This window comes from Chlamydotis macqueenii, chromosome 16, assembly GCF_036417535.1.
Source record: "Chlamydotis macqueenii isolate bChlMac1 chromosome 16, bChlMac1.mat, whole genome shotgun sequence".
Taxonomy (NCBI): Eukaryota; Metazoa; Chordata; class Aves; order Otidiformes; family Otididae; genus Chlamydotis; species Chlamydotis macqueenii.
In genome coordinates, this window is record NC_141571.1 from 11,880,424 (window position 1) to 11,906,098 (window position 25,675).

General features: G+C 40.7%; 1 protein-coding gene across 4 annotated transcripts in view; it reads left to right on the plus strand.

Moving 5' to 3' along the window:
* PHACTR3 (phosphatase and actin regulator 3) overlaps positions 1 to 25,675 on the plus strand; it is a 107,384-nt gene that overhangs the window by 37,393 nt on the left and 44,316 nt on the right. For all 4 annotated transcript variants that reach the window (XM_086760546.1, XM_086760547.1, XM_086760549.1 and 1 more), the window contains 3 exons: positions 17,905 to 18,066; positions 19,043 to 19,120; positions 23,359 to 23,541. In XM_086760546.1, the coding sequence (XP_086616672.1) occupies positions 17,905 to 18,066; positions 19,043 to 19,120; positions 23,359 to 23,541 (423 nt within the window). The remainder of the gene's footprint in view (positions 1 to 17,904; positions 18,067 to 19,042; positions 19,121 to 23,358; positions 23,542 to 25,675) is intronic.

The window sequence follows — 25,675 nt, forward strand, 5'->3', positions numbered from 1 at the left end:
AGGAATGTATTTCAGGGAATATATAGGCCTACAATATAAAATCAGAGTAAATTTCAAAAGTAATGTAATGAAATGGTAGAAACTTGACCTGATGAAAGCTCCGATTTGTTCAAATATCCCATGAGTTGTTAATGGTACAACAAATGCTCAGCTTCACCTGTAACGCAGTGGTTGAAGTGGAAAATGCCACATGTGACTCATCTAACAGTTACTTGTAATATTTAATGCAGCCAGCCCCCTCTCAGTCTTCTGCTATGGTTAATCTATTTATTTATAACTTTGCTGCCAAGTATTACTTTAAAACTAAAACAAAGGACAGGATTCAAATATGAAGCATGGGTCACTGCCATCCCATCTTCCCTTGAGGCCGCTTGTGCCGGCTTTCTCCAGATTTTGTGCACCAAATCCTTCAGATTTACTTCTCCAGTCCTCCCCTGATTGTTAATTCTTTCTACAGAAAGTTCACCTTCCCCCCTCATAAAATCTTGAGATTTCCTTAGAAGTCATGTAACTTTAAAATTAAATAATGGGTTTTTAAGCCTTTATGACTCATTTTACCAAGCTCTTCTGAATAACCATGTAGGCCAGAAAATTAATTAATTTCTATTTTCTCTTTGCAAGATCTATTAACATTCTTTAAGAAGAAATAAGCTCTGTCACTCACAGAAAACTGAACTACCAGACCCTAATGTTATTTTTGCAGCACTAGATTTATCTCTAAAAGTAGATCTCAGTCTACTGCAAGATTATCGAGGCATGATCACCAAGCACCATACTACCTAGGCAGCACTTTGGAAGATGAACAAATATATTCAAGTATCAGAAACTTAAGAAAGCAAGTTTCTGATTTTTACTTTTGAAGAATAAGCCTTGAAAATTTGATAAGGTGATAATTCCCTTTCAGTACAGCATGTAACAATAATCTGGAAGGTGATAAATGCTATACTCCAGAGAGATTAGCACAGTGAAACCTGATTATAATAAATATAATGATACAGCAACTGCAGCAATCTGCAAATCCAGAGATCCTTGGAGCTGTGTGAAAAACTGATAGTTTGCTATGCTGGCAGTTCTGAAAAAGTATTTTAAAAATTTCTATTTGAAGGAAATGTTCAGCATTTCATACTTTGATAAACTGAAAGAAGGCAAAACAAATAGTTTTATAACAAAGATATTAATCAGAGGGTTTTTCATGGTAGAAGGTAAGGATACTCTTAAACTCAAAGGCATTACTGAAAAATTTTATCCAGAATATTTTCTTCAGCTTTAGATTTTGCTGTCTTCAATGAACTGATGGCATAGGTCAAAAGCCTTTGGATCTGCAGAGCTGTCAACTAGTGTAATTTTATAATGCGTATTACATTTGGAATGTGAGGTTCTAAAATTCTGGAATTAGGAAGTTGCAAAGAATCTTCAGTTTTCATCTAAAAAGCTGAACATTTTTTTTTAATATCTTTCCGGCTACAGACAAGAAATGGGAGGCAGCCATTAAGCTAGAGAGTCCTTGAAGGCAAAATAAAATCCAAAGTCATCCATCAGTCAGTCCTGTGATTCTGGATCTCTGACTCATGATTTTAAACAGTTTGAGGTGAAGAAACTGAGTTTTGTCCTTCCTTAGTACAGATGTTTACTGTGGATATGCACTTCTGTGATTATTCAGAAGGCAATTTATGCCAAAAGACACACCATGTTATTTTCTTCCAAGCATACAATAGCATGGCAACTTACCAAATGCCATTATGAATGGCAGTTACTGTTATTTGCACATGTATCAAAAATGCAAACATATATCTGTCATTCCATAACTACTAAAGCACAGTTTGATGCTTTTCCCACTGGGTGGCTTTTTTTTTCAGTGTAGTTCATTATTCAGAATTCATAACAGAAGGCAACAAATCCCTGAATAAAATTTAGATTTTAGGGACCATCCGTAAATGAGGGGCTAATATATACGTTACTCACAGTGCAACTGTATTCTGGTCTACGTAGCTCTCACTTTTCTTTCAACTGGGAATGGAGCTGGATTCATAAGCAAACCAAGAAACAACCCTTCCCCCCTGCCCTGAAAGACAGAGCCCTGTTTGAAAGGGGAGAAAATCCCAGGAGATTTGCTTTCCTTACCAGTACACAAACGAACATTGCTGAAGCTTCAAAATAGCATTTGGAAGACGCTTGTGAAGTCCTTTGAATGAAATATTGAACAAGGGTCTAAAGACAAACCCTGGTTATTCAAAGTAAACAGTGTAGAAGGAAAATTAGTATTATTGTAGAGCAGAAAGGAACTGTTTAGTTTTTATATTTCTGCTCATTAAAAGCGTGATTAAATGGAAGAAGGTGAGATGAGATAGACCATGTGTCATACATTTTCACTGAAGACAGCCAGGCAGCATCATATTTTACTTCAAAATAAATTCCCCTGTAGCTCTGCATGCTAACAGGGCTTGATTTTATTAAATGTCATGCTAGAAACTATTACTTTGCTGTGTTTGTATGAAGTAACTACTGGTGCTATCCCATCTGTGCCTCAACCCTCATTAGCCTCTGCTCTCGTTTTCTACAAAGATTAATCTATTTTGAGAAAAATCATGGCAAGAAATTATGCTTGTATAGCAAGGTCTCATTCTGCAAATTGCGAGAACTGTGAAGTTGTCCTTCTGTTTGCACTGAATCTAAGGCCACAATGTCAATGAGAGATGATTTAATGAGTCTGCAAAAAGGCGTATTTTGGCAATCTTTGGTTTTGCTTGTGTAACTGAGTGGTTACATGTACGTAGTCAGAACTGGCCAGGAAAATAGCCATTATATGATTCATACATACAGCTGTGGCAACTATACATCAAATTAGGTCTAAAGACGTACATATTTCATGTACAGCTGCACACTACCATCATTGACAATATTTTTCTGTGACTGTCAGTGCAGTCATCCTACGCATCATTCAGCTCTATTTAAAAAAAAAACAGGTACGTTATCCATTTGTGCACCTTTGGCTTGTGCTCACTCCAGATAGTGCTGGCCTCACAGCTTCTGAATTATTTTGTGTTCACAGCAAGATAAGACATATCATGCTACTGGGCAACTCTGTGGAACTGCCTCGGCCTGTGACTGCAGTCAGAATTTGCTGGGCTGCAGGATTTAGCTAAAGAAGCTAAAAGGCAGAGTGAAGGGTCTCTTTTCAGCACTGGTTCAACCTGAGACAGGGCACACTACACGCTGTGTTTGTTTTAGCTTTCCTCCTTTGTAAAGCACTTGTGTATATACTTACAAAGAAGTATTATGTAAGACTCAGATGTTATCTTAACAAAACAATTGGAAAACATGATACTAATACATCATACTAAGACACTTCATGTGGGCTTTTTATAATTTTTAATGACCACAGAGTATCCAGATTAGTTTGCAGAACAAGATGCTGAGGATCACTTTACTGAAGAGTCTTGTATGTCTCAAGTGGCTTTACAGTTGCCATGGTAAAATGTAAAAAGTACATAAGCAAAAAGCCCAAAGCCCAAACCAAAGCCAAACAAACATGCAGAAAAGGGTGGTCTATTGCTCTGAAAACGGAGCTGGTATGCCTCATCCTGCTGCCTTGCTCGATGCAGCTGCACAGCTCACGCCCTGCAAAATTACTCTCCTTGCTGTTTGTGTAGCACGCAGCTGCTGTTGAAAGTTGAGGTCTCTGAGCAGAAGTGGTCTGTACAGAAGCTAGAGCCACCACGTGATGTCTCATTTTGCTTCTTGCCACCCAGAACACTGCGCTGGGGCAGCAGGCAGAGAAGTTCCATTAGTTTCACATCACTTTCTGGCACAGAGAGGCGCTGCCCTTGTATTCCCTTGTATGCCCTTGTACATTCTCTGATGTTAGCACCAGATCTGTGCACGATTGTTTTTAACAGCAGTACAGGTTTCATCCAGATCAGGCATGGGCAAATGACCATATTTCTGTCAAATCAGCCAGAGCTGTGATACAGAGTTTATGCCAGCTCTGTGCTTTCATGCCAGATTGATGCCAACTGTGGGAAGACAGATAACGGTTGATATGGCACAAAGTGCAGGTGGGGCAGAGAAATGATACCTGATCCAGCAAAAAGCTTGCAGGAACAAAGTTGACTGACCAACGTTTTTTGAACACATTTATGATGGCAGAAAGAATTTCTACTGGATCTGCACTTTGTATCAATGGGACCACGATCATTTTGATCTGATACTAAATGCCCTAAAACTAGATTTATTGGATGCCAGCCCAAGACTTTGTAAAGGTAGGCCTACTTGTTTATTTCTATATCTTCTAGGTTGTGGAAGAAAAGTTGTGTTAAGGAATCTGAGCTGCTCTATCTAATTCAACGCCATGCATAGATCATGGAAATACACAGCTCCTACCATCCAGCACCCTGCTAGCCGACTGTGCTTCTTAGCTCTTCGGTTTAGAGCTCAGAGCTGTACAAACGCTGCAGTGATATTTAAGCACTCTGGCTTGTTTGGGTTACTCGGAGATCTCTAGCACAATGCTTCACTGTACATTTTACAAATACCTCTTGTTTCCATTTCCTTATTAAACAAAAGAACAAAATCATGAGATGTGGTTTATTTTCAGCTTTAAGCATTCTGTTCTGGTTTTGGTGGTTTTATTGTGAATCACATGTTTTGGGTAACATACCCATGTGGTTTTGAAAATATGATCTCTGAGCGATCCACCAGGAATGCACCAGACATGTAACTCTCTAACTCCAGAGTAAATTGCTAGAACAGAACCTGGGCCGTGCGGTCAGCATGTGAACAAAATCACCGAGCACCAGCACACGTCAAAGAAGGAAAGCCTAATGGATCGGGTGCCTGGAAGCAGGATATGAGCTATTCAGTATAAAATGTCCTCTTTACACTCCTGGGGAGGTATTCTGTTTGCTGATTTATTGTGACAGGGATTCTTAGTCCTGTGGCCACATGGAATGTCATCCCAGCCAGTATCCGTTTCATACCGCTGCGGGAAGATCACAGGGACAGACTAACACCTGCTCTGCTGCTCACGGGCCATTTAGGTCAGGGTCAGGCTTGACTGACCGGCAGCATGGGGAAGTTAGGCTCCATCATTAGCTGTGCTGATTTCTGTGCATGTTTTTCACTGCTACCCATCCGATATCCTCAAATTTGCTTCCCTCAGCCCTAAGGGACAAGCTGAGTGGGCTTCTAGCAAGTATGCAGCCACTGCATGCAACTGTGTGGAGAAAGGGTGTCTTGTTGATCTTTCTGCCTTATTTCCAAATAAACATATTTAGATTAGAGCCACTATCTGAACTCATCATCCAAAGACTATACCAATAGCCACATGTCAGAATCATAATTTTTGGTTCTTTCAAGCTTTACCACAGTAGCTTTAAATAAAAGAATAAATTTTCCACAAAGAATCTGCTATTAATAGCATTAGATCATTTCAGCACTTGAAAGGAAGAAATTAGTTGAGTTTTTTATGGGTTTAAAAAATACATTTTAAAAAATATTGTAAGTTCTTCTATTGTGCAGGCCAGAGCGTCTGCCTTCAGAGTTTTAATTACTGGAGAAAAAGAATTTCTCTCTCTTTCTCCAAATTAAAACAAAACAAAACAAAAAAAGAATGAGACTATGTGAAGTGGCTTAAAATAAACATCTTCAAACAATCTGGTCCTATGTGTCAGTTCTTTCTCATGCTTTGATAATCTCATCTCAGTTGTTGAAACAGACTTACACAGATTGCATAGGAGGCTTCAAGATGATTGAAAGGACTTCTGCTTATCCGGTGCAGTGAATTGCCAATAAGAGGTGATGTTCTGTAGGGCAGTCTCAACAGATTTCCTCGCTATATTTTCTCATTATGGAGAAAATCTGGCCAGTTACACTTCTGTGTATCTCACTTCCGTGATCTCACATTCTAAGATCTCTCCTCATTCATTTAAGAAAATAAGAGGAAAACAAGCCACAGGCTTCTCTGCGTTTTCCAAATAAACTTCGCTATCCTCTTATGTAAAACACTAAGAGGATATTCCAAGTGGCAAAGAGCTTTATACACAGCTTCACTTAAAAGCAAAAACATAAAACATGTTTTGTTCTGCAGTCACAGAAGTTTCAGTCATTTATTGTAATGAATGGGCAATGTCAAAGGAACATGTGGTATTTTTAGCTCTGCTTCATTACCCAATGTGGTAAACCAATCCTGAATACTTGTAACATCTAAAAGCTTTCTCTGAGAAGAAAGGCTTTTCCTGCATAGTCGTGATTAAAGTCAGACTGTTATTGTCCAGAGGATCAGTAAACTGTACTGAGCAGGAAGAGAAGGCTGCCTGCAGGAGTACTCAGATCTGTACAAATGTTGAAATGATAGCAAAATGAGTGTAAAAGCAGAATGGGTATAGAGAAGAGGAAGGGTAGCCCAGTGAGAAAGGGAACAACCTCTGATGGGGAGATGTAATTCCAGTGTGACAAACTCCTTGTCTGACCTTATGTTCAGGAATTTAGGTCTGAAGCTCTATGCTAGAGGCAGATAAGCTCAAGCTAACATGACTGAAATAGGGCAGTATAAGGCATAATAATACATGCCTATGAATGCAGTAGAGCTGACAGGCATATGTGATACTGATATCCTCTGTTAACATAACAGTTTAAAAATGTTGTGAAATATGTTTGCTATATAAATCCATTTGGCCTGCCAATGAATTTGGCTTATGCTTGAGTAAGTTGACCTTTCTTTCTTTTTTGTCTCTTACTGCACAAGATCCTTAACCTGCTTTGATATACTCTGCTCAGTGTAGACATGAGCCAAAGTATGAGGGATCTGCCTTACTCAAAAGGAAGTTATGGGATTTCAGAATGAAGAATGGTTTTCTGCCTTGCATTTCCCCTGTTGTTTCTAGACATAATGTTATAGGTAGCTTCGAACAAAGATTTAGTTTGGATATAACCTGCACTGCATAGGAAGGAACAGGCCATGATGAACATGTTAGCTTGGAATAGCGTGGATCAGCCTGGCAAGCGCTGAACACCCTTCTAGTTCTCATAAAAGCCTGTGGATTTCAGAATTTCTTGGAACATCACAGGATCAAATACAAATTATGCCTAGACCAGTGAAATTCAATATCATAATTACACAAAACAATCCACAAAGTCAACAGCAGTCTGAAATCTCTGCAAATGCTGAAGAACAATGGCATACATTTCAAGACAGAGGGATATGGAAATCTTTCAGTATCTTAGTTTTCATTACTCTCCTAAGTAATCAGTTTTTGCAGCTAAGATATTGTAACTTCCTCTATTAGTTCCCATGTAGGTGTCTGGCACAAAGAAGCTTTCAGGAGATTTTTGTGGCTTTTTAGTGGTATACCCCAAAACACACACAGGCTTCCCCATGAGGAAGCAGTTATTACAATATGGGGGGGGGGGGGTCTTGTTTCCAGCTCTCCATAACTCATGCAAGCAGCTGAGAAAACAGTTAAAATATGAAAGCTGAAAAACTGAGAAGGGGGAGTAGTTATTCCATTTCTAAGAACTAAAAAATACATAAATTTAGGTCAGACAGGGTAAAAATATTCCAAGCTGGTTTTCCTTCGATGTTATTTGAGCTTTATGAGACCTTGTAAAGGCAGAACTGAGGCACTCTTACCTGCTCAGACAAAATGTGCAGAAGGGGATTTTGGCCAGCAATTTCTGCATGTATGTGAAACACAGTACAGAGAGGGTTTGTTACACCAAGGCAGATTTGAGCTGCTCCACATCGACCATGGTGGCCTCAGCCACTAAGTTGCCTTGACAAAGCTGTAGGAAAACTGATCAGTAGGAAAACCTTGTGCAACTCAGAGCTGCTACAACCTCTCCTGTTTCATCTGAGGCTGATCTAGGGCGGGCAGGACAATGCCTGACGCATTAGCCATGTGATGACACTTCTGGAAAACTTCCAGGCACTTAAAGGCAGATGTGGGGAACCTTTACCAATGCTGCTATAAGACTTTTAAATGCAAATTCTGATAGTAGACTTTAAAAATATCCAAAAAGCCATTTCTCAGCAGTTATCATTTAGATTTTAGTTCAGCTCATGGCATTCTTTGTACCTACTTTGAATGTATTTGTATGCTAGCTCCTTCCTCCTACATAGGGATGTATAACAGACAAGTGTAGTCTATGGACATTTCAGATAAGCTGTAATACGGGCTAAAACACAACTCAATGGAATTTTTACTTTACCAAAAGCTTGAGAGCCAAAGTCTTGATGAAAGTTACTGACTTTTGGTACCACGACTCATAGGAATTTGCATGTGTGTTTAGGGGCTTTTGAATCTTGTAATTTAGTAAGAGAAATAATGATCTTTATCCTTCCTCTAGAAAGAAAGTACAGGAATTCTCAGTTCATTTTTGGAAGACTGGTTGTTTAGTTTGGTCAGAATTTTTGTTTTAAAGAACAATCTTTCCTTTGCACTTTGTAAGGAAAGAGCTTGTTCTCTGTCAAGTTAGTCACAGGATCACACTACTTAACAAATGCACACCGGAAGATGTTGAGTTCTCAGCATCAGCTGCTCACAGACCCACTTCTAACGGGCTGCATTACTTGCTAATGTAGACACAGCCAATATATTAGATTAGCAAAAAGAATAGCATTTACATTCATAGTTGTTGTCCATGCTCGGCTACTGGGCGACATAGAGTTAATGGACAGAGATTTCTTCTGCCAGGTTCTCATTTTGTTGTTGCCATGTGGGACACTGTCTCCCTATTCTATTTCTTACACAGGGCAAGGATTACAACTTAGTAGTTTATTTTTCCTATAATACAAGAAGAACATGATCTGGAATAGAGTAATTCCAAGAGCTGCAGAGGAGACAGCTCCATATATTTTGAGTAATTTCCAGATTGGTTCCTTGTCCTGAAGATCCTACCATTCCCATTAGGAATAGACTGTGGCCTTGTTTCAGACAAACAGTGATAATCACTACAGTAAACTGGATAAGCAATTATTTTTCTTGGCCCATGACCATTAAAGAACTTCATTTTAGAACACATACTGCTCTATTAGCACTTTAAAGATTGTTAACCAGAGCCCATCCATTTGGAAGCAGAATCTCAATTTTTAGAGTATAGACCTCCTAGGAACTCATTAATTTTTAAAGATACTCATATCTCTAGAGTTAAGCATGTTGCAGTTTTGTTAGATCAGTGCTTTAAAGCCCTTTTCTGAGCCTTGACGTAGTACCATGGTAAGGAGCAAATAATGTTAACTTTAACACAAGATTTAACAGGTTAGAAGTGCCATTGTCCATGGGAACTTTATACTGTCTGACTCTATGTGCCTGTCTTTTCAAAGATGCTGAGGACAACAGAGGGTTTAGGGTACCTTGCTGTCTTTTGAAGACTTTCAACTATTTAGTATAATTGCCTCTTTGGAAAATACCAGTAGACAGTAGGATAAATTGATCTTTAAAAATGATCCTTCCCTCAAACTATTTCCTACATGTGTCTTCTATTTACAGAATGTTATGTGCAGCAGACCAAGCCATCTCTAGAAATTATTTAACCATTCATTCAGGTGATATGACCTCCTAAGAAGGGTTTCATCACAATTTGTATATGAACCAAATGTAGAAATCATTGGCAGCTTTGTAACAGTTTCACAAGGAGCCAAATTGGAAGCATAACCTTTAGATAAAAGTTTAATTCAGTCACTGTGCCTGTTTTCTATCTACTTTTCTCTGTTCTGCTTTATGTCATATTTTTTGTTGTCTAAGTATTTCTTCTTCCAAATCTCTGTCCTATTCTGCATAGCAGGCCTGAAGCATGCAGGAAAGACTGTTGACTAATGTGTATTTGTTGCCAATGGTGGTAAGGAAAGTGAAAGTGCAAAGCAGGAGTAGTGATAAAGGAGAAAACAAACAAAAAGCAGATGCTCTTGTGTTTCATAAAGCAGAAAGAATGTTTTCTATCTGCAGTAGTGGCATTGTACAGTGACAGATGACCAACAGAAAGCTGTGCTGCGTTCGAGAGAAGAAGGAAATTATACATTAAATTACAATGGCATAAAAGTGCATAGGACATGAGGATTTGATTATTTCTCTAATATACAATTTTGGGATGGATATGAAGTGACAGCTGATTGTATATCTCATAGACAGACTCCCATAAACAGAACAAACTCTAAACAGGTCAATTCTGGGGCATGAATCCCAGAAAAAAAGCCATGCATAGTTCCCTGTTAGCAAGCACGGTGCTCTTACACTGATGACTTCCCTGGGTGTTACATGTCCCTCTAAACGTAACTGCTCAGGGAAAAACTGCAGTGAAATGGATGTGAAGGTTCCTCTTGGAGACAGCACAGGGTGTGTTTCAGTCTGCAGACTCCCTGTGGAAGCTATAAAAAAACATCCTTTCAACAGGTTTGCAGCAAGGCTACAGCTAATTAAACAAATGCAGGTGATAAAACACTGGTCCTGCAGTGCAGACAACAGCTTTCCTAGTACGAGTGCTTGGAAAGCCTAACTCAAGCCGTTCCTGTGCTTCCTGGGCTTGGCCTCCCTGTGTCCTGCAGAACAGCATCTCTCCAAGTGCCTTGGGGAAACTGCCCAGTCCTGGGAATTTCTAACACATCTCTAGTACAAAACCCTTTGCAGGATGGACAAGGTTTGGTGCACAGTCTGCCTCTTGGCCCTCTGCAGAGGCAGTGCTCGTTTGACTTTATTTGAATAGATTTTTTGTGACTCTCAGGAGATGCTGCTCTACCTGCTGCCTGAGCAAGCTGTCAGGGGGTGAAAGGCATGGAAATGTCAAGTTTCACCTCTCAAAATAAGATATCATACAGGCTCAGGTAACTGAATTAATTGTGATTATACAGCAATCCTTCATTAGTCTCATTTACTTACTGTTATTTAGTTCTTCCTTATCCAGGTAAAGCACAGTTTGGGTTCTTTTACGCAAACACTGAAAAACTTGTTTTGTTAATGAATTGCTAATGTCACGCTGCGCACTGTAAATCACAGGAAGTGCTATTAGGACTTGACACAATGATCCAAAAAGCATGAAAGATTCCTGATTAATTCCTTTGCACCTTGGCTCATATGGCACTAATGCCATTAGGTGATAAGTCAACTTCCTGAAGAAATGTTTTCTGGAAGAAATCACAAATCTCAAGCATATAAAGCGTATTTTTATCTAAGAGATTTAGCTGGAGTTGCACTTCCCTGCTCTCTTTCCTTTGATAAGTTTAATCTGTTTCCCCATTCATTTCAGCTAAAGCTTGTTTTAAAATACAAATACTTTGATGGGAGGCTCAGCATGACAGAATGGAAATAAACTTCCTTGGCAAGCACAGCCCCCTTCTACCACCCACAAATAATGTTTTGGGTTTGGGTTTTCTTCCCCTCCTTGAATAAAAGAAAAATGTGAAATCATAATTTAACATACGAAGGAGCAGTGGAAATTATAGAACAAGGATACATGGCAAACATTTGAGTATGAAGTGAAAATGGAAGCTCAGACTCTTTTCTTTCTACAAAAAAAAAGCACCATAACTTGCATTTTCATGCAGGGAAGTATAAAATCATAATCAGGATTCATACCACCTGGCTAAAAGAAAGGTGATACAGCCCAAGAACAGCCTGTACTCAGTGGAAGCTGAGCCTGGAGCTGTTTTGGGTACGGTGCCCGAAGGACTCTATTCCCCTATGCCATTCTGCCATTTATCTTGGTGTTTATCTCCGTGAGTCTGAAGTCTGCACAAATTTACTATGCCAGATTTTCCCCCCAAGGTACTCAATGAATGACGTAGTTATTATGTGGATGAACCTGGCCCACTATCCATCTGCTTCCTTATGGGACTACAATATTGGGTGAAATGAAATCCAAGGTGGGAAATCATGAACATAAAGGAATACAATTTTGAGAACAGAGAGATAAGAATTCAAGCCATTTTTTACGTACATTGGTGACCATACAAAATCTAAAAATTTAATAGGTAAATGTCTGAATCTGCACCTCAGTCCTGTAATTTTCCCTACTTTGTTTCAATATTTTTCTGATGTAGCAAATATGATGTGCTAGAGCAACAATCTATGTCACGTCAGCAGCTGTGCATCCAAAATTAGCCTATGATTACATTCAATAATGTACTACAATAACCTTGCCTTTTCTAAATAACTAAACTGTTAGGAAGTAGGTTTTATGTTTTACAAAGGATTCTGTGTATTTTTTTCCAAACCAATGCAAGACAATATTGAAACGTTCACAGCTCCAAATAAAAAGTCCTTTAAAAATTAAATAAATGTCAGGTTCATCAAAAGCTTTTTTCTAATTTCTGATTTTAATTTCTAATTTCTAACCATCATTCAAAATTGGAAAAATCAAAATATGACATGTTCAAAAAACTGAAATGGAAACTTCAAACTGGAACATTCCACTGCAGTTGTCTTTCAAATGGAGCCAAGAAGGAGAAGATGTCTGCAGAAATGCAGGTGACAAAACATTTTTAGAACAGGAAACATCTAACTACTGCAATAAAAAAAAAGCTCTCCAGTTTGAATTCTGCTTCTCTGTAACATCACAGAAGTGTTCAAAGGCTCCTAGACACAAACAATTTACCCCTATCCTGCAGATTCAATCATTGTGACCAGTTCTTCCTCTTTTAGGATGCTAAACCGAGGAAAACGCCTGTTCCTGCTGCTCATTCTCTTTCCCAAAGCTCAGGATATTCCTTACTCTAAAACCAAGACAACCTTTCTGCCTTCTTGCCCCTGCAGGTTTCTCTTGCTAGATAAAAAAAATACCCTCTCTGTAGAGCACCCTTTGTAGAGAAGTGCTTTTCTTGGCTAGCCTCACAAATGTCTGGCTTGCATGACTGACCAGTGTAGACATGAACCCTTTAAAAGCTCAGCTCTCCCTGTGACATCCCCCTCAACACCCTTTTTAGAGGTAGACACTAATTCTAGGCAGCATTGAAAGTCAGTAGTGGTAAAAGCACCTCTATCCCAAAAGCCAAAAAGGTCATTTTGATTCCACTCACCATCCCTACCCTTAGAGTGGACCAAAGGGACCCTTTTTGCCTTTTTTTAACTCTGTATCTGAGTTGCAAAGACAGATGCAATAACATTAAAGGGGGGAACATGCAGAGCTGCATTACAAACCCATTCATCAGAAAACAGAGCACGCCTGCCTTACAAATTTGCCTGCAGCTCTTGTCTGCCGTGTTATTTTTAAACTGCCTGCAGGTTGCAGATTTTTCAGTGGTCCTTCTCCTAACAGCGGACACAGAGGATTTAGCAAGGCATAACTTCCATTACCATAAATTTAAGTTACCAAAATTCCCAGCACATTAAAATTCAGCATCCTTCATCTTCCCATAAACTTCTTGCTGCAATTTGCGTATTCACAGGAGGGCATCCCAAGTCTCTCACAGCCTCTCTCTGTGGCAAGGTCAGTGTAACTTGGCTCTGGATTCCCGATGTTTCCAACTGCCATACATCAGCCTGCAGTTGCTATAATCAGCAACCCAGGCATCAAGCTACAGACTCTTTGTCTCATCATGAAAAACCCAAGAAGACAGACGCAACTGACTGAACCCAATGCTCAATTTCACAACACTGTTATCAGCCAGAAATGATCGTCTCAGCACCAAAACCATCTGCTGTACAAGTGAAGGTTATGTGCAGGCATAAGGCACTCTTCCATCACACATCCAGGACACAAACTTAACAGTACTCTCAGCAAACCTGCCCCACTTCTGTGGGAGGGTGGATGGGATAGAGTCAGGACTTGACTTCTGTAAATGGGAAAGCTTCAACGTGCAGGAAAACTGCACGGTCCATGTACAATTCCTGTAGAGGAGGGACTAACAGGAAAAGTCATCTATTTATGTCACCACAGTATTTTAAAGAAGAAAGCAATGAGGCATTTTTCAGAAACACTGATCAACCACAACTGCTGGTGATGTAAACAGAAGCTGCAGATGCTCAGACTTTCTGAGAGGTTAGAGCCTGTAGCCAAACGTAAGGAATATTATGCTTGGTTTCCTTCTTCTCCGTTGCCTCGTTTATTCTGCAGCCCAGAGCAGTACTGCAGAGCAATATCGGTCAGCTTACAATCTCTCCCCTCATCTGATCTTGATGTCTCACATCAAGCCGTGCACACTCGTGACCACCGTTAGGAGCTCTAGAAATTACACCAGCACTGTAAGAATCACTTGCCCTGCATCATCATCAGAGGCACAGCCATGTTCATTTCCACCCCTCTGACACACACAGACCAGATGACAACTGTGTGATGTATGAGGGGTTTGGTTTGGATCTGGAGCTCCAGCATAGAAGCCTTTGCTCTCAATAGGGTACAGCAGAGACTTGAAAGGAATTTTGATTATTTCAGCCAGAGCAAAATGCTCTGGCCCCACAGGGCTGACGACTGTCTCCTTGTGGGACAGTGTGGGACCAACTGGTCTGAGCAGTGATGGCCAAGCAGAGCCTGGCCTCCCTGTGTTGGGCAGGGTTAGGTTGCTGTGCTGTGGGTTAAGCTTGTGCTCGCTTGACCCTGTATAATGATTGTCCCTCATCCTTCTACATTACACAGCTAGTTAAGCTGTTGCTCATTTCTCTCTGCTGATTTGGAGTCTCGATTTGGCTCTTGACTGTTTACATTTTGCAGACATCCTCTATGTAATTTCATGGCCTGGCCCCAGGCTATCAGGCTCTTGGAAAAATAACCACATTATTCCACAGAGCAGTTAGCACAATTAAAATATTGACTGCAGATTAAAAAAATGTGCTGAATATTTCACAGAGCGGTTGGAGGGTTGGCAAGTCTTGGCAGCTTGTTGGCTGCAGGAACAGGCTGATATTTAGGCGTAGCCTTCTCCTTCAGTATTCATTGCTGTACGTGGGAACTGCTTTTTGTGCTGTCAACTTCTTATCTCCCAAGCAGCCAACCCACAACCAAGAAAAAATGAACTGACTGGAAATGAGGAGCTCCAAGGGCTTTCTTGTGATTCTTATTGCCAGTAAGACCATTCCCTTGTTATTTATGACTTCAGGACATCTGTCTTACTGTGTCTCTATCTATTTTTATTTTTGTCCATCTCTCCAAATGCACAGTGTAGGAACTGCATATGGCGAGAATGTACCAGGTGATAAAACCATTTGCTTAAGAACTGTCTGTACCATATGAGAAGCATTAATAAAGTTAAAAAGCCCACGAAAACCCCCACTGGACCATTTGTTTCAGCTACTATTCCTTCTTTGATATTTTCTTTCTATCTGTATTTCATCTGTAACCAAAGTCTAAGGCATAAGATCCTTACATTTCCACAACCAAGAGGGGAGAAGGGGATAGAAGAAACCCAGTTGTCAGGGCTGGCAGAAACTGAAGAAGCACTGATCACTGCATGGCACTTAGGGAATTCTTAGTGGCTTTGCAATATCTTCCCATTCTCTTTCTTAGGGGAATATCTGGGATAATAAACACTGCTAGAGACACACAGATTTGGGTTTGAATGACTTCCTGGTTCTGTCTACATCCCCTGCTATCTGGCAAAAACCATAAAATTATCTCATGCTACCCATATTAAACTAAACACGTGGATGATGCCTAAACCACTTTGCAGACACCTACATCCTGAATGAAATGCAGTAGGATCAGTAACTTGCCAAGGTGCTGCTTTAAATCAGCTTCTTAGTTAATCTTCACTTGCATGCTTGAGAAGTTCCTGGGATGATAGAAAGTGAGCACCAGAGCAGTTCCCGCTGGTCTCCAGGGCTGGCTAAGCTGAGGCTGTCCTACTCCACTGTAGCTTCCAGGGACAAGGGTCTGATTTACAGTCTGATCTACAGCTCTTTTGAGATGAGCTAATTTTGTGAACGTTTCCATTCCTACTCAAGGGATGTCACAATAAATGGCCAAATGCTATTTTCTGAAGCTTCTATTACAGCTTTAAAGTAATCATAATGGCAAATTAATAGCAGATCTACTCTGACATTTTCCATTCTCATTGCCATCTCTGTAATCAAGAGCAGTTCTACTTCTTCAAAGCTTATTTCTGCGATACTTCTCATTTTTGAACACGCAATTAGGAAAGGAGCAGGATATCTTGGCACTCCAGCTGCGCTATATAGGCTACTGCCCTCCTTCTCTGCTAGGCTCATTGCTAGTTTCTGCTCTCAAGTTAAAATTGACCTCCAAACTGTAAATCATCAATCACCTTGGATAGACATCATTCTTCCAAAGGCAAAAATATATTTTTATGTACATTTTAAATCTCTTCTAAATTAAAACCCAAGATAAGCTCTGTGGAATGAAACAAAATATGCTCTTAACTTCAGTATATAGAAGGACAATTTCACTGGGCCCTCACAGTGTGGGGGGATGGCTACAGCCTTTTCTCTGCTCTGATCGTTCACATGGCCAAGTTTTTAGTTTGTCTCCACTGAATGATTCATCTCTATTACCAGCATTTTCAAAATTAAATGGAAGAGGAGGAATGTGTTCATTCCCCTGCTGTGTTTAATAATCTTCCAAAAATTGTTTCCTGTTTACTTGGAAATCCCCACCTCCATGCTGTGATTTAAGCATTTTCACCTTGTTAACTTGAAAACAAAGCCTAAAAGACCTTACATAGTTTTTTATCTTGCAGTCATAAAGCAATTTATGATAAACATTGTTGTTTCAGAGAGAAATTACTGGGAAATGTACATATGTTCATAGCTGCATATTGCTCATCTAACTCATAACTCGTTGAAAAAAATAAAAATCAGTCAGTTTTTATTCATGTAATGTGTCTGATGACTGATGGCAGCTTCTCTTTTAACAATCGCTGAATTGGTGCTCAAATACAATCTCAGCAAAGACATCAATAACCCCATTTATGGAACCGTGCTACTTACTTCCATGGTACTGGCTAGCACACAACTGTGAATAGTCAGTACGTATTGTTTCGTGCAAGACTTGCCTATAAGCAAAACTTAGTGAATTTTCAAGACAAAATATTAAAAATATACCTAAATTTCTTTTCCAGCTGAAGCATTACCTCTGAGTTCCTGTGGCTTGGCTGGACAAAAGGGAAAGAATTTCCCCCTTAGCTTCCTCAAGGAATAAATTTGCACAATAGTTTAAGTTTTTACTTACGTAGCACATATCAAACAAACTGTTCTTATAGAAAAGATTTGCATTAGCTCACAGAAGGCAGTGTGTTCTGTGTTAGCTTATGTGAAAAGAGTTCATTTAAAAGGCAGTAATATCCTGTGGCCTGAGAACAGATCTGGAAGCTGGGAATTCAGGAGGGACCTGAGCTTTCTCACACTTCCTCTCAGCTTTTCATAAAGGTCTAAATTTTTCTAAATGAACATTACATTTACGTGATTAACCGGAGGCCGCATGGGCCTGATTTACAGATGTGTTAAATTTCTACTGCTTCTATTAAAGCCATTGGGAGCTTTCAGCTCTCCACATTTCAGAAGACTGTAATGCAGTTACATGCAGCCCTTGGGAGGGAGACTAACACCATTACTTGGTGAGTACCAGGCACGGACAAAGGCAGGAAAGCGATGGAATAAAGCACAGGGTGTACAAATTCAGCACATGCCCCTCTCTATGGGCCCCTAATAGCCCTGCTTAATCCATGAGGGACAGCAGCAGTAGAGGTACTAAAATATTTGGCATCCAGACAGGTACTGTGCAAGACCAGCATCAGGAGAACAGCTGGTAGGAAGCACCGGGCTGGCCCGGTGAGGTTGAATTCTTCCGGCTGGCATCCCTCAGCCTGGCCATCAGCTCCAGCAATGCAGAGACTTTCTTTCAAAGTCTTGCACTGCTTATCTTGGTGACTAGACTGAGTGCTTGTTAGCCTCCCTTTGCTTCCCCTTTTTACGTCTATGATGAAGTGCTTTGTCTAACAGCTGTTTTTCCTCTCTCTTCCCCTCTCAGATGAGATGGAGCAGTCCCCTGCAATGCGTTCTGACTACTTGGTCTCAGGGATTCGAACTCCGCCAGTGAGGAGGAACAGCAAACTGGCAACACTGGGCAGGATCTTCAAACCATGGAAGTGGCGGAAAAAGAAAAATGAGAAGCTCAAGCAGACATCTGCAGGTAGGATGAGAACAAGAGAGTGATGCTGCAGAGAGCAAAGCTTAGCTTAGGTGAAACGTACATATGTTCATAGCTGCATATTGCTCATTTAACTCATAACTCGTTGAAAAAAATAAAAATCAGTCAGTTTTTATCTATGTAATGTGTCTGATAAGTACTTAGGAAATGTCAACAGTAATCTAAACCTAATTCAGAGATTTCAGCATGTTAGAGATTAATAATATTTAAGGTTAGAAAAGAGCCCATATAGGCTGACTTTCTATATAATACAATATAGCACATTTGGAAGAAAAGGTCAAAATATGAGAGTGAAGCAGAAGCCTCAACGCAGACTGCTTTTCATGGGCTGTCCCTTCTCCAAAATAGACTACATTTATGGCCTCAAGTACCACCACCCCTTTTATTTGGGGTGAAGATTATATAGGTCACAGTAACATTATCAAAAGTGACAGGAGGGAGCTACAGCATGTAAAATGCCTTCCCTCAAGCATCTGTCTCCGCGGTGAAGGAGCCCAGCACACAGCGCTGCATGCTCTCGCTAGTCTCCAGGGACGTCCCAGGAGAGCAGTAAGGAGATAAACTCACTTGTCTTTTCCTAGGATAGGATGGTGCAATTCCCTCCACTTGTCCCAATATCATGTGGAGTGTGGCAGTAAAGGACACCGCTTCCTGAAGCAGCTTCGTGTCATGTTAAACAGCATGAAGGCTCTAATGTCCTCATTACTCTGCACTCAGGGTGATCAGACAGTAGGTTAGAGACTCAGCTCTACATGTGGGTGATTTTACAGCTGCTTTAACAAAGGAAAAGGCACAAACAAGCTGACCGGTCCATGCTCCCCAAAACAAATCTCTTGCAGTTCTTTCCAAGCCCACAGCAGTTGAGACTGGAGGGAATTTGCACATTGCATCTTTCTCACTCCATTACATGAATACTCTGTTGTTAACTGGTGCTGTGTTACGCTACTACTTCATGCAGTGCTGGAGAAGAAGATGACAGCACGACAAGGTCGGGATGAACTCATTAAGAAAGGCCTTCTGGAGATGATGGAACAAGGTAAGTAAAATTTCTTCATCTTTTTTTTTATCAGTCTTTTTCAGGACTACAGGAAACATATAATTGCAAAAAAAAAAAAAAAGAAACCAAACAATCAAATTAATAAAAAGGAAAACCTTCAATCCAAATAGAGAGGAAAATTCACTAACTGAATTAAGCATATATTTCTTCAAATGCCTCCCTGCTGCAATCAATTCACGCAGTTTAATTTTTGATGTTTTACCATCTTAAATGCAACTCCATCTTCATCTGATTTGTCCATGGTGCCATCTGAGCTGGTACGTACATTTTACGCAATTGCTCTAAACCTAGCTAAATCCTACTGCCAAGAAAGTCAGGTAAAGCAGGTATAAACATAAACTTAGACATACAGATGCGTTCAGCTAACATGTACAATCCATGAATCCAAATCTCATAAAACGATACTAATCTGACATTTTCAGCTGTCTTCCCGGTAAACCAAGTTTGTGACAAAACATATTACCATTCCGTCTGTTTTTATTTCACATGGAAAAGTGGAGCGTTTGGTAGTGTCATTTTAAAGCTTTCCTGAGCACAAACCAGGTTCAGCAGAAGCCACTGAAGGAAAGATGATAAAGCGTCAGAAACACGCACAAAGGCCTGTGGTTCTGCGCATTGCTGCTCCAAGGCCCCAGCAGACGCTCAAAGGTGACAGAGATCTGGGTGGCTGTTCTGTGAGATCAATGTTACGGACAACATCCCAATCGCCATTTCCAGCTAAACAGAGATGAAAAAAATAAATCCATCTTTTCTTTGAAAACTTTATAGCAGAAAGTATTGTCATGAAGAAAGACTGGCCTTTTGAGTTTGGCCAATCTGATAGACAGAAATTATGTTCTTTTAAACTAATAATTGAGTTTCTTTGTATAAAACAAATGCCATGCCTATAAATAGCCTGTGGGACAATACTCAGTGATGCTGAGTAGCTCCCTCCTGTCACTTTTGATAATGATGCTGGAGCCTATCTGAGCAACTGAAGAGTTAGAAAAAGAGATTTTTAAATAGTTTTTTTTTTTTTAATTATATTGGATATATTTTAATAGAGTTTTATGTTCAAGTTAAAAAATAATCTATCAAACCATCAGCTTATTCTAAAATTGAAGTTTTTAGAAAGCTCATTTTTTTTTTATTCCTGTCCATTGAACTCTTTGTGTGTCTGTAATTCTAGATAATCAGTTGCCCTATTAGCATATTAGCATTACTGGATAGAAAAATACACCCCATTTCTGATAGGAGTATGAAAGTTTCCCATAATCCATGAATTTGAAGACATGCATATCTAGAGCTTTGCAAAAGAAGAGTAAAATAAAACTTCTGTAGAGCACATTAAAAGGTAATAATAATAATAATAATAATAATAATGAACCAGTAAACCTCTTGCATGCATAAAGAACTGTTTGGGAGGAAAATTGATGGTATTAAGTTGAAAGATCATTTTAACAAAATTAAAATAGTTTAAATAAATACGTGTAGTCCAGTAAGAAGTGATGAGATGCTATGCTTTTGAAAAGGCAGCTGCAAACAGACTGCTTATCTGTCTGCAATAAACTTGCATAGAGCTCCTATAAACATCAAACAAATTTTCAGTACCACCCTGCTGCTCAGGAAAAAAAAGAATAGCTAACAGTCAGTTGAAGGACACTGCAGCCCTACAAGTTATTTTTCTTTACAAAGTGTGGTGAATCTCCAGGGTTATTTTACGATATTATTAGTAAAAGCAGCTTATTAACTGGAATAAAAAATTGACCCAAATAATTCTCCGTAAATGATTAGTGCCCTACTTGGACTGAGCTGAAGTGGCAGCAGTTTCAAGGCTAAGACCTCATTTACGCAGTAAGTTGCAATTGTCAAAGCAGCAATACTATGCTAAAAGACTACAGTAAATCCTAAAATCCCTCTATTTCATCAGGCTCTACTCCACTTCCAGGGACCTGATTCCTGCTCACTTTCATAAATAGTCCAAACTGGGATGAAGCTGTAGTCTAAGAATCTCCAGATCCACTTCAGGCACTTACAAAAGCTGTGTCACACTCCGGTTTCGTAGCACAAGGTCTGTCAAGCTGCATTTGGAACCGGACTGTTTGGCTCAGAGCAAACCACAAAGCCAGCGCAGAATCTGCATCAATCTGTGAGCAGCCCAGGGTGAAATTGCACCGTCCTCGCTCTGGTGATGAGTCATCCTAACAGGTTATGTCACCCTTTCTCCTCACGCAACCCCAAACCCAGCTGCCCAGACACACTGCGCAATTGCACAGCCTGGGCCCCTTCAGTCCTTCTTTCCTCTCCAGCTCTGCTCACAGGGGGCAAATGCCAACCTGCCCCTTGAAAACCCCTGAACCTAAAATACAGCTTCATTTCAGGGAACCAACTCGCACTCTGTAAGAGCATATATGTGCAGAGTCTGGCACAAAGTGGGATTCATTCCCAACAAAATGGCAGCCCTACTTCTCCTGATTACTTTGCAATACTCAAGACTCTGCTGCTTTTCTTACCAGTGGATTTAAAGTCTGTGTTTTCTCCTGTCCCCAGATGATCTCTAAAATACGGTGTGGGGACCCACTGCCAATCAAAGCAGTACACTCACTTTGATCTAAGGAGGAGCTGATCATTTCTGCCCAGGAACCTCACTGTTGTGAGTTTCAGATGCTCCTCAGCAGAAATTCTTCAAACAGAGCTGTCTTCTGCTTGTCATGACTTCATTAGTCATTACCCCGTCCATTGGCCGGGATGTGAAGGAACTCATGGCTCTGACTGCATTTTCATTGTGGCACAGCTGGCAGCAGCTCGCCTTTCCAAAGGATGCAAGGAACACGCAAAGCAGAGTTACCTTGCAAACATTTAGGGAGCTTCCCCGACATTTCTCCCCATTGTGAAGGCAAAACTGATCAGATGTAGCTGTAGTTACGGCACTGAGATACGGGCTGCCTGTCAAATAATGCAGGCAGCTCTTAATACACCAATGATTATGTATAGGCTGCCTTCACAATGAGCTGAAATGTAGGCAATGAACTTTTTCCCCCTCCCCTTCCCTGTATCATAGCAACTGTGCTACTGCAAGGGCTATTTTAAGAACAGTAACTTTTCACCAAACGTGATTATGAGGCAGACTGAGTGAGCTCAGCGTACAAAAATACTGCATCCCTTCTGCAGCATCTCTGGGCCAAAATCTGACACCCTTACCCAAAAGCACAATAAATTACTCTGCAGATTGTCCAAGTAGTATTAAAAAGGGGTAGCTGTGAATGCCAGCTATTTTAAATCAATGTTTAAGAAACTTGTGATATCATTGCAAGAAAACATAGCCCTGTCAGCTTCCAGAAAGGAGTGTCTAGGGCTGAGAAATACGAGTTAGGAGGTCGGGGTGGGCAGCAGACATGTCCATCAACACACAGGACTGGAAAGAGTGGGAAGTAATGGCTTGCTTTGGTTTGCAACAGTGATGTAGATCTAAATTCTGAGAGAGTCGTGAAGTAAAAGGATAGTTTGTATTCTGAGGACTCAGCCTGAATAGGAGAATGCTAGAAAAGCTTCAGTCATCAAGATGCGTACAGCTGCAGGGATCACTGGCACAAAAATCTTTCAGAGTAAGCAAAGGGAGCAGTTTCTAGGTCTGCAGGAAGAGGGATTTGAATTTCTGATCAGCTCAAGCACACAGGACACACTTTTCAAAGCTGAGTAACTAAAACTATGCTCAAAACCTACAGCTTAGTAGGAAATATTAGCAGCCTTGTCTTCGGTAAGGCTCTGGCATTACTGCTGGGGCAGCTGGATGGCAGCGTGTCGTGCACAGAGCCTGAACCAACTCAGACCAACCTGTGCACGTGCTGCACCATGAGCTCTGCTCATGCCAGGAATTGCCTTGTCCCAGAGATCTCTGATTTCCCATGCTTGTGCTCATCTCCCACACAGCAGGTGCCTCCAGAGCACAGTGGCCTTCCTGTACAGGCACAATGGCCTTTTTCCCAGGCTGCTGGATGCCCACAGAAGAAGGTGCCCCACTGAGAAAACTGGGTGGATATTATTATCCAGAAGCGCTGGTCTCCACATGCGGTGCGTTACAGATGCTTAACACTGTTAGAGATCAGGTGCTGCTCTAAGAAAAATCTCTGTCCCCTGTGCACTAACAGCTTTGAGACTCGCGCTTCTCAAGAGGATAGCAGGGAGTTTCAGCTGTCACTGCTCGTGGCTTAGTTAAGATCAAATGATTTGTGTTTTAGATACTGAAGGCAAAGCCTGCACTGGTGACGATGCCACGAGAGCAACGCAGAGCGACCCTCCAGCTCCTGTGTGCCAGGCACTTGCCTCAGAAGAGGTGCAGCAAGAGAGTACAACAGCAGCCACAACGAATGTGACCTCGTTTGGTGAGGAGCTGCATTTGGATGAGCTGAAGGAAGATGCAGGTATTGGACATGAAATGTTTTCAAAAAACTGTAAAATGTTAAAAAAAATATTTCTGCTAAGCTGCTTTATGAGTAGTTAAATATGTCAGTGCATTAAAGGGTCAGAGCACCCAGTTCAGCTCAGCCCATACCAGGTTAGCAATCAGTACTTAAAAACAATGATTTCTGAAACTCCTACCAAACTGAGGGACCACACGAAGCTTGGCATAATGGGATTAGTTGGATTATGAGATGATCCCATCTTGGCACGGTGCCCCTTTGGTATTAGCAGTGACTGCTGTGAAGATGAAACAAGCTTCTCTTAAAAACAGCTCTTAAACTTCTGTGCCAAGCCTGAAATTGTTTGTCCTGGCTCAGGAGAACAGTGTCAATACACAGCCCATGCTGTCCATATCATCACTCTGTCTACAACATGCTGCAAATACAAGTGAAGTTCAACAACAGGAGCACAGATAAGCTAAACCAAGCTCATTTCATGCAACTGGGCTCCAGCAGAGCTCATCTGCGACAGCAGTTCCTTGGGACCAGAGCAGCCAGGCACAACCCAGCAGCTGGATGGTTTCCATTCACTTCCTGACAACCAAGAAATGCAAAGCTGCAGAGATAATGCTTTATCCTAGTTTGTGAGGAGTGCCATGCAGTGATTACAGATCTTCCTGCCCCCTGGTCAATCTTTACACCTTCTCCATCTGCCCTGGTTGCCTTTTGTTCTCCATCCCACCCCCTCATGCCTTGCTTTCTCTGGGGTCCCAGCCCCCGGCCACTTTCACCAAGCTCACTCCTACCTGCCGTGGTGTCCTGAGCCATGCTGCCTGCTTGCACCATCAATCTGCTTCAGCAGCTCAGAATGGAAATCATTCTCTGAAGTGTTTTCAGTTTCTTTACTTTATCCTTTCCCCCTTCATTTTCCTCCTGTCCTTTCCATCCCTATGACTCATTCGTTCCCTTTTGCAGTTTTGCTTTTATAGAATATTGCTCTTCTGGCCCATTTGTAGCTTCACTCCACTCTTTTCTCTCCCAAAAAGTATCTCTCCACATGTTTGCTCATCACAAGGATTTTTTTTTTGTAAGTTTAACAACACCTTTCTGTCACCCATCACCTTCTTCATTTCAACTACATGTGCTATTTCATCAAGAAATATCCCAAAGCAGTGTATGTGAGCTTCTAAAGATTTAACCTCTAAACACAGAGGATATAGACAGCCCCTATTAATACGTGCCCTTAATGCTATTTTCCTTTCTCTTCAAAACCTGTCCTTTATGGCTGTTTTTGGTTTTGTATCACCCTAAAAATGAATTGAGGCAAAACCTATTCATCTCCCTGTTCTTAGAACAACCAGATCAAGATCTTGACCAGAATCCTTCAGGTCTTCCCCCCCCCCCCCCCTTTAGAGCATTTCATTCCATATCACCAAGGAAATTTATCTCTGAAGTTCTAATTCTTATTATTGGGACAGGCTAGCCTGCAAAGATGGCACTAATAATGTATCACGTATTTAACATTATGGATCTGCAAAACCTAGTACTATGATTTAAAATTCACCTTACACTGCATTCAAAGTTGTGTATTAAGACTTTCAAAATCATCCCAATTTCTTATGTCTCTTTCTCTAATCCCAGTTCCTTTTATTGTCTCCTTGGCACAACCTTTCCTCTCTTCTGTATTTTTTTTCCCTCCATTTTTTGTGGTGTCATTTTTCCAGGTTCAAAAAAGATAACAGTGAGATTACCTTCTCCTGTCTCTCTGAGCTGTAAGACTCCACTCCTACTTCTTGGAAATCTTCCTACCTCTTTCATCGGTGGTCTCTGGCTTTTAAAATGATGTTGTCAACCTAGTCTATGCACTAATTTATCCTTGTCTGTGCATTCTAGCATTCCTGTCTCTAGTGAGTCCACCTTAAGGAATTCATTTGGTGGGAAAGCTCTTCATAATTGTCAGAGTGTGTTGCTAAGTTTATTGTAATGTTGAGTTTATTAGAACGTTTGTCCTTGAGCTCAATGTAGGCCCAGCGCAATATCTTTCCACAAATTCATATTTGACCAGCTAGAAACAAAATGAATGTATTTGCTTTATACCCAATATGTCTTATTTCACACTGAGGATGTGGGATGAAGGCCAGGGAGGGGAAGAGGA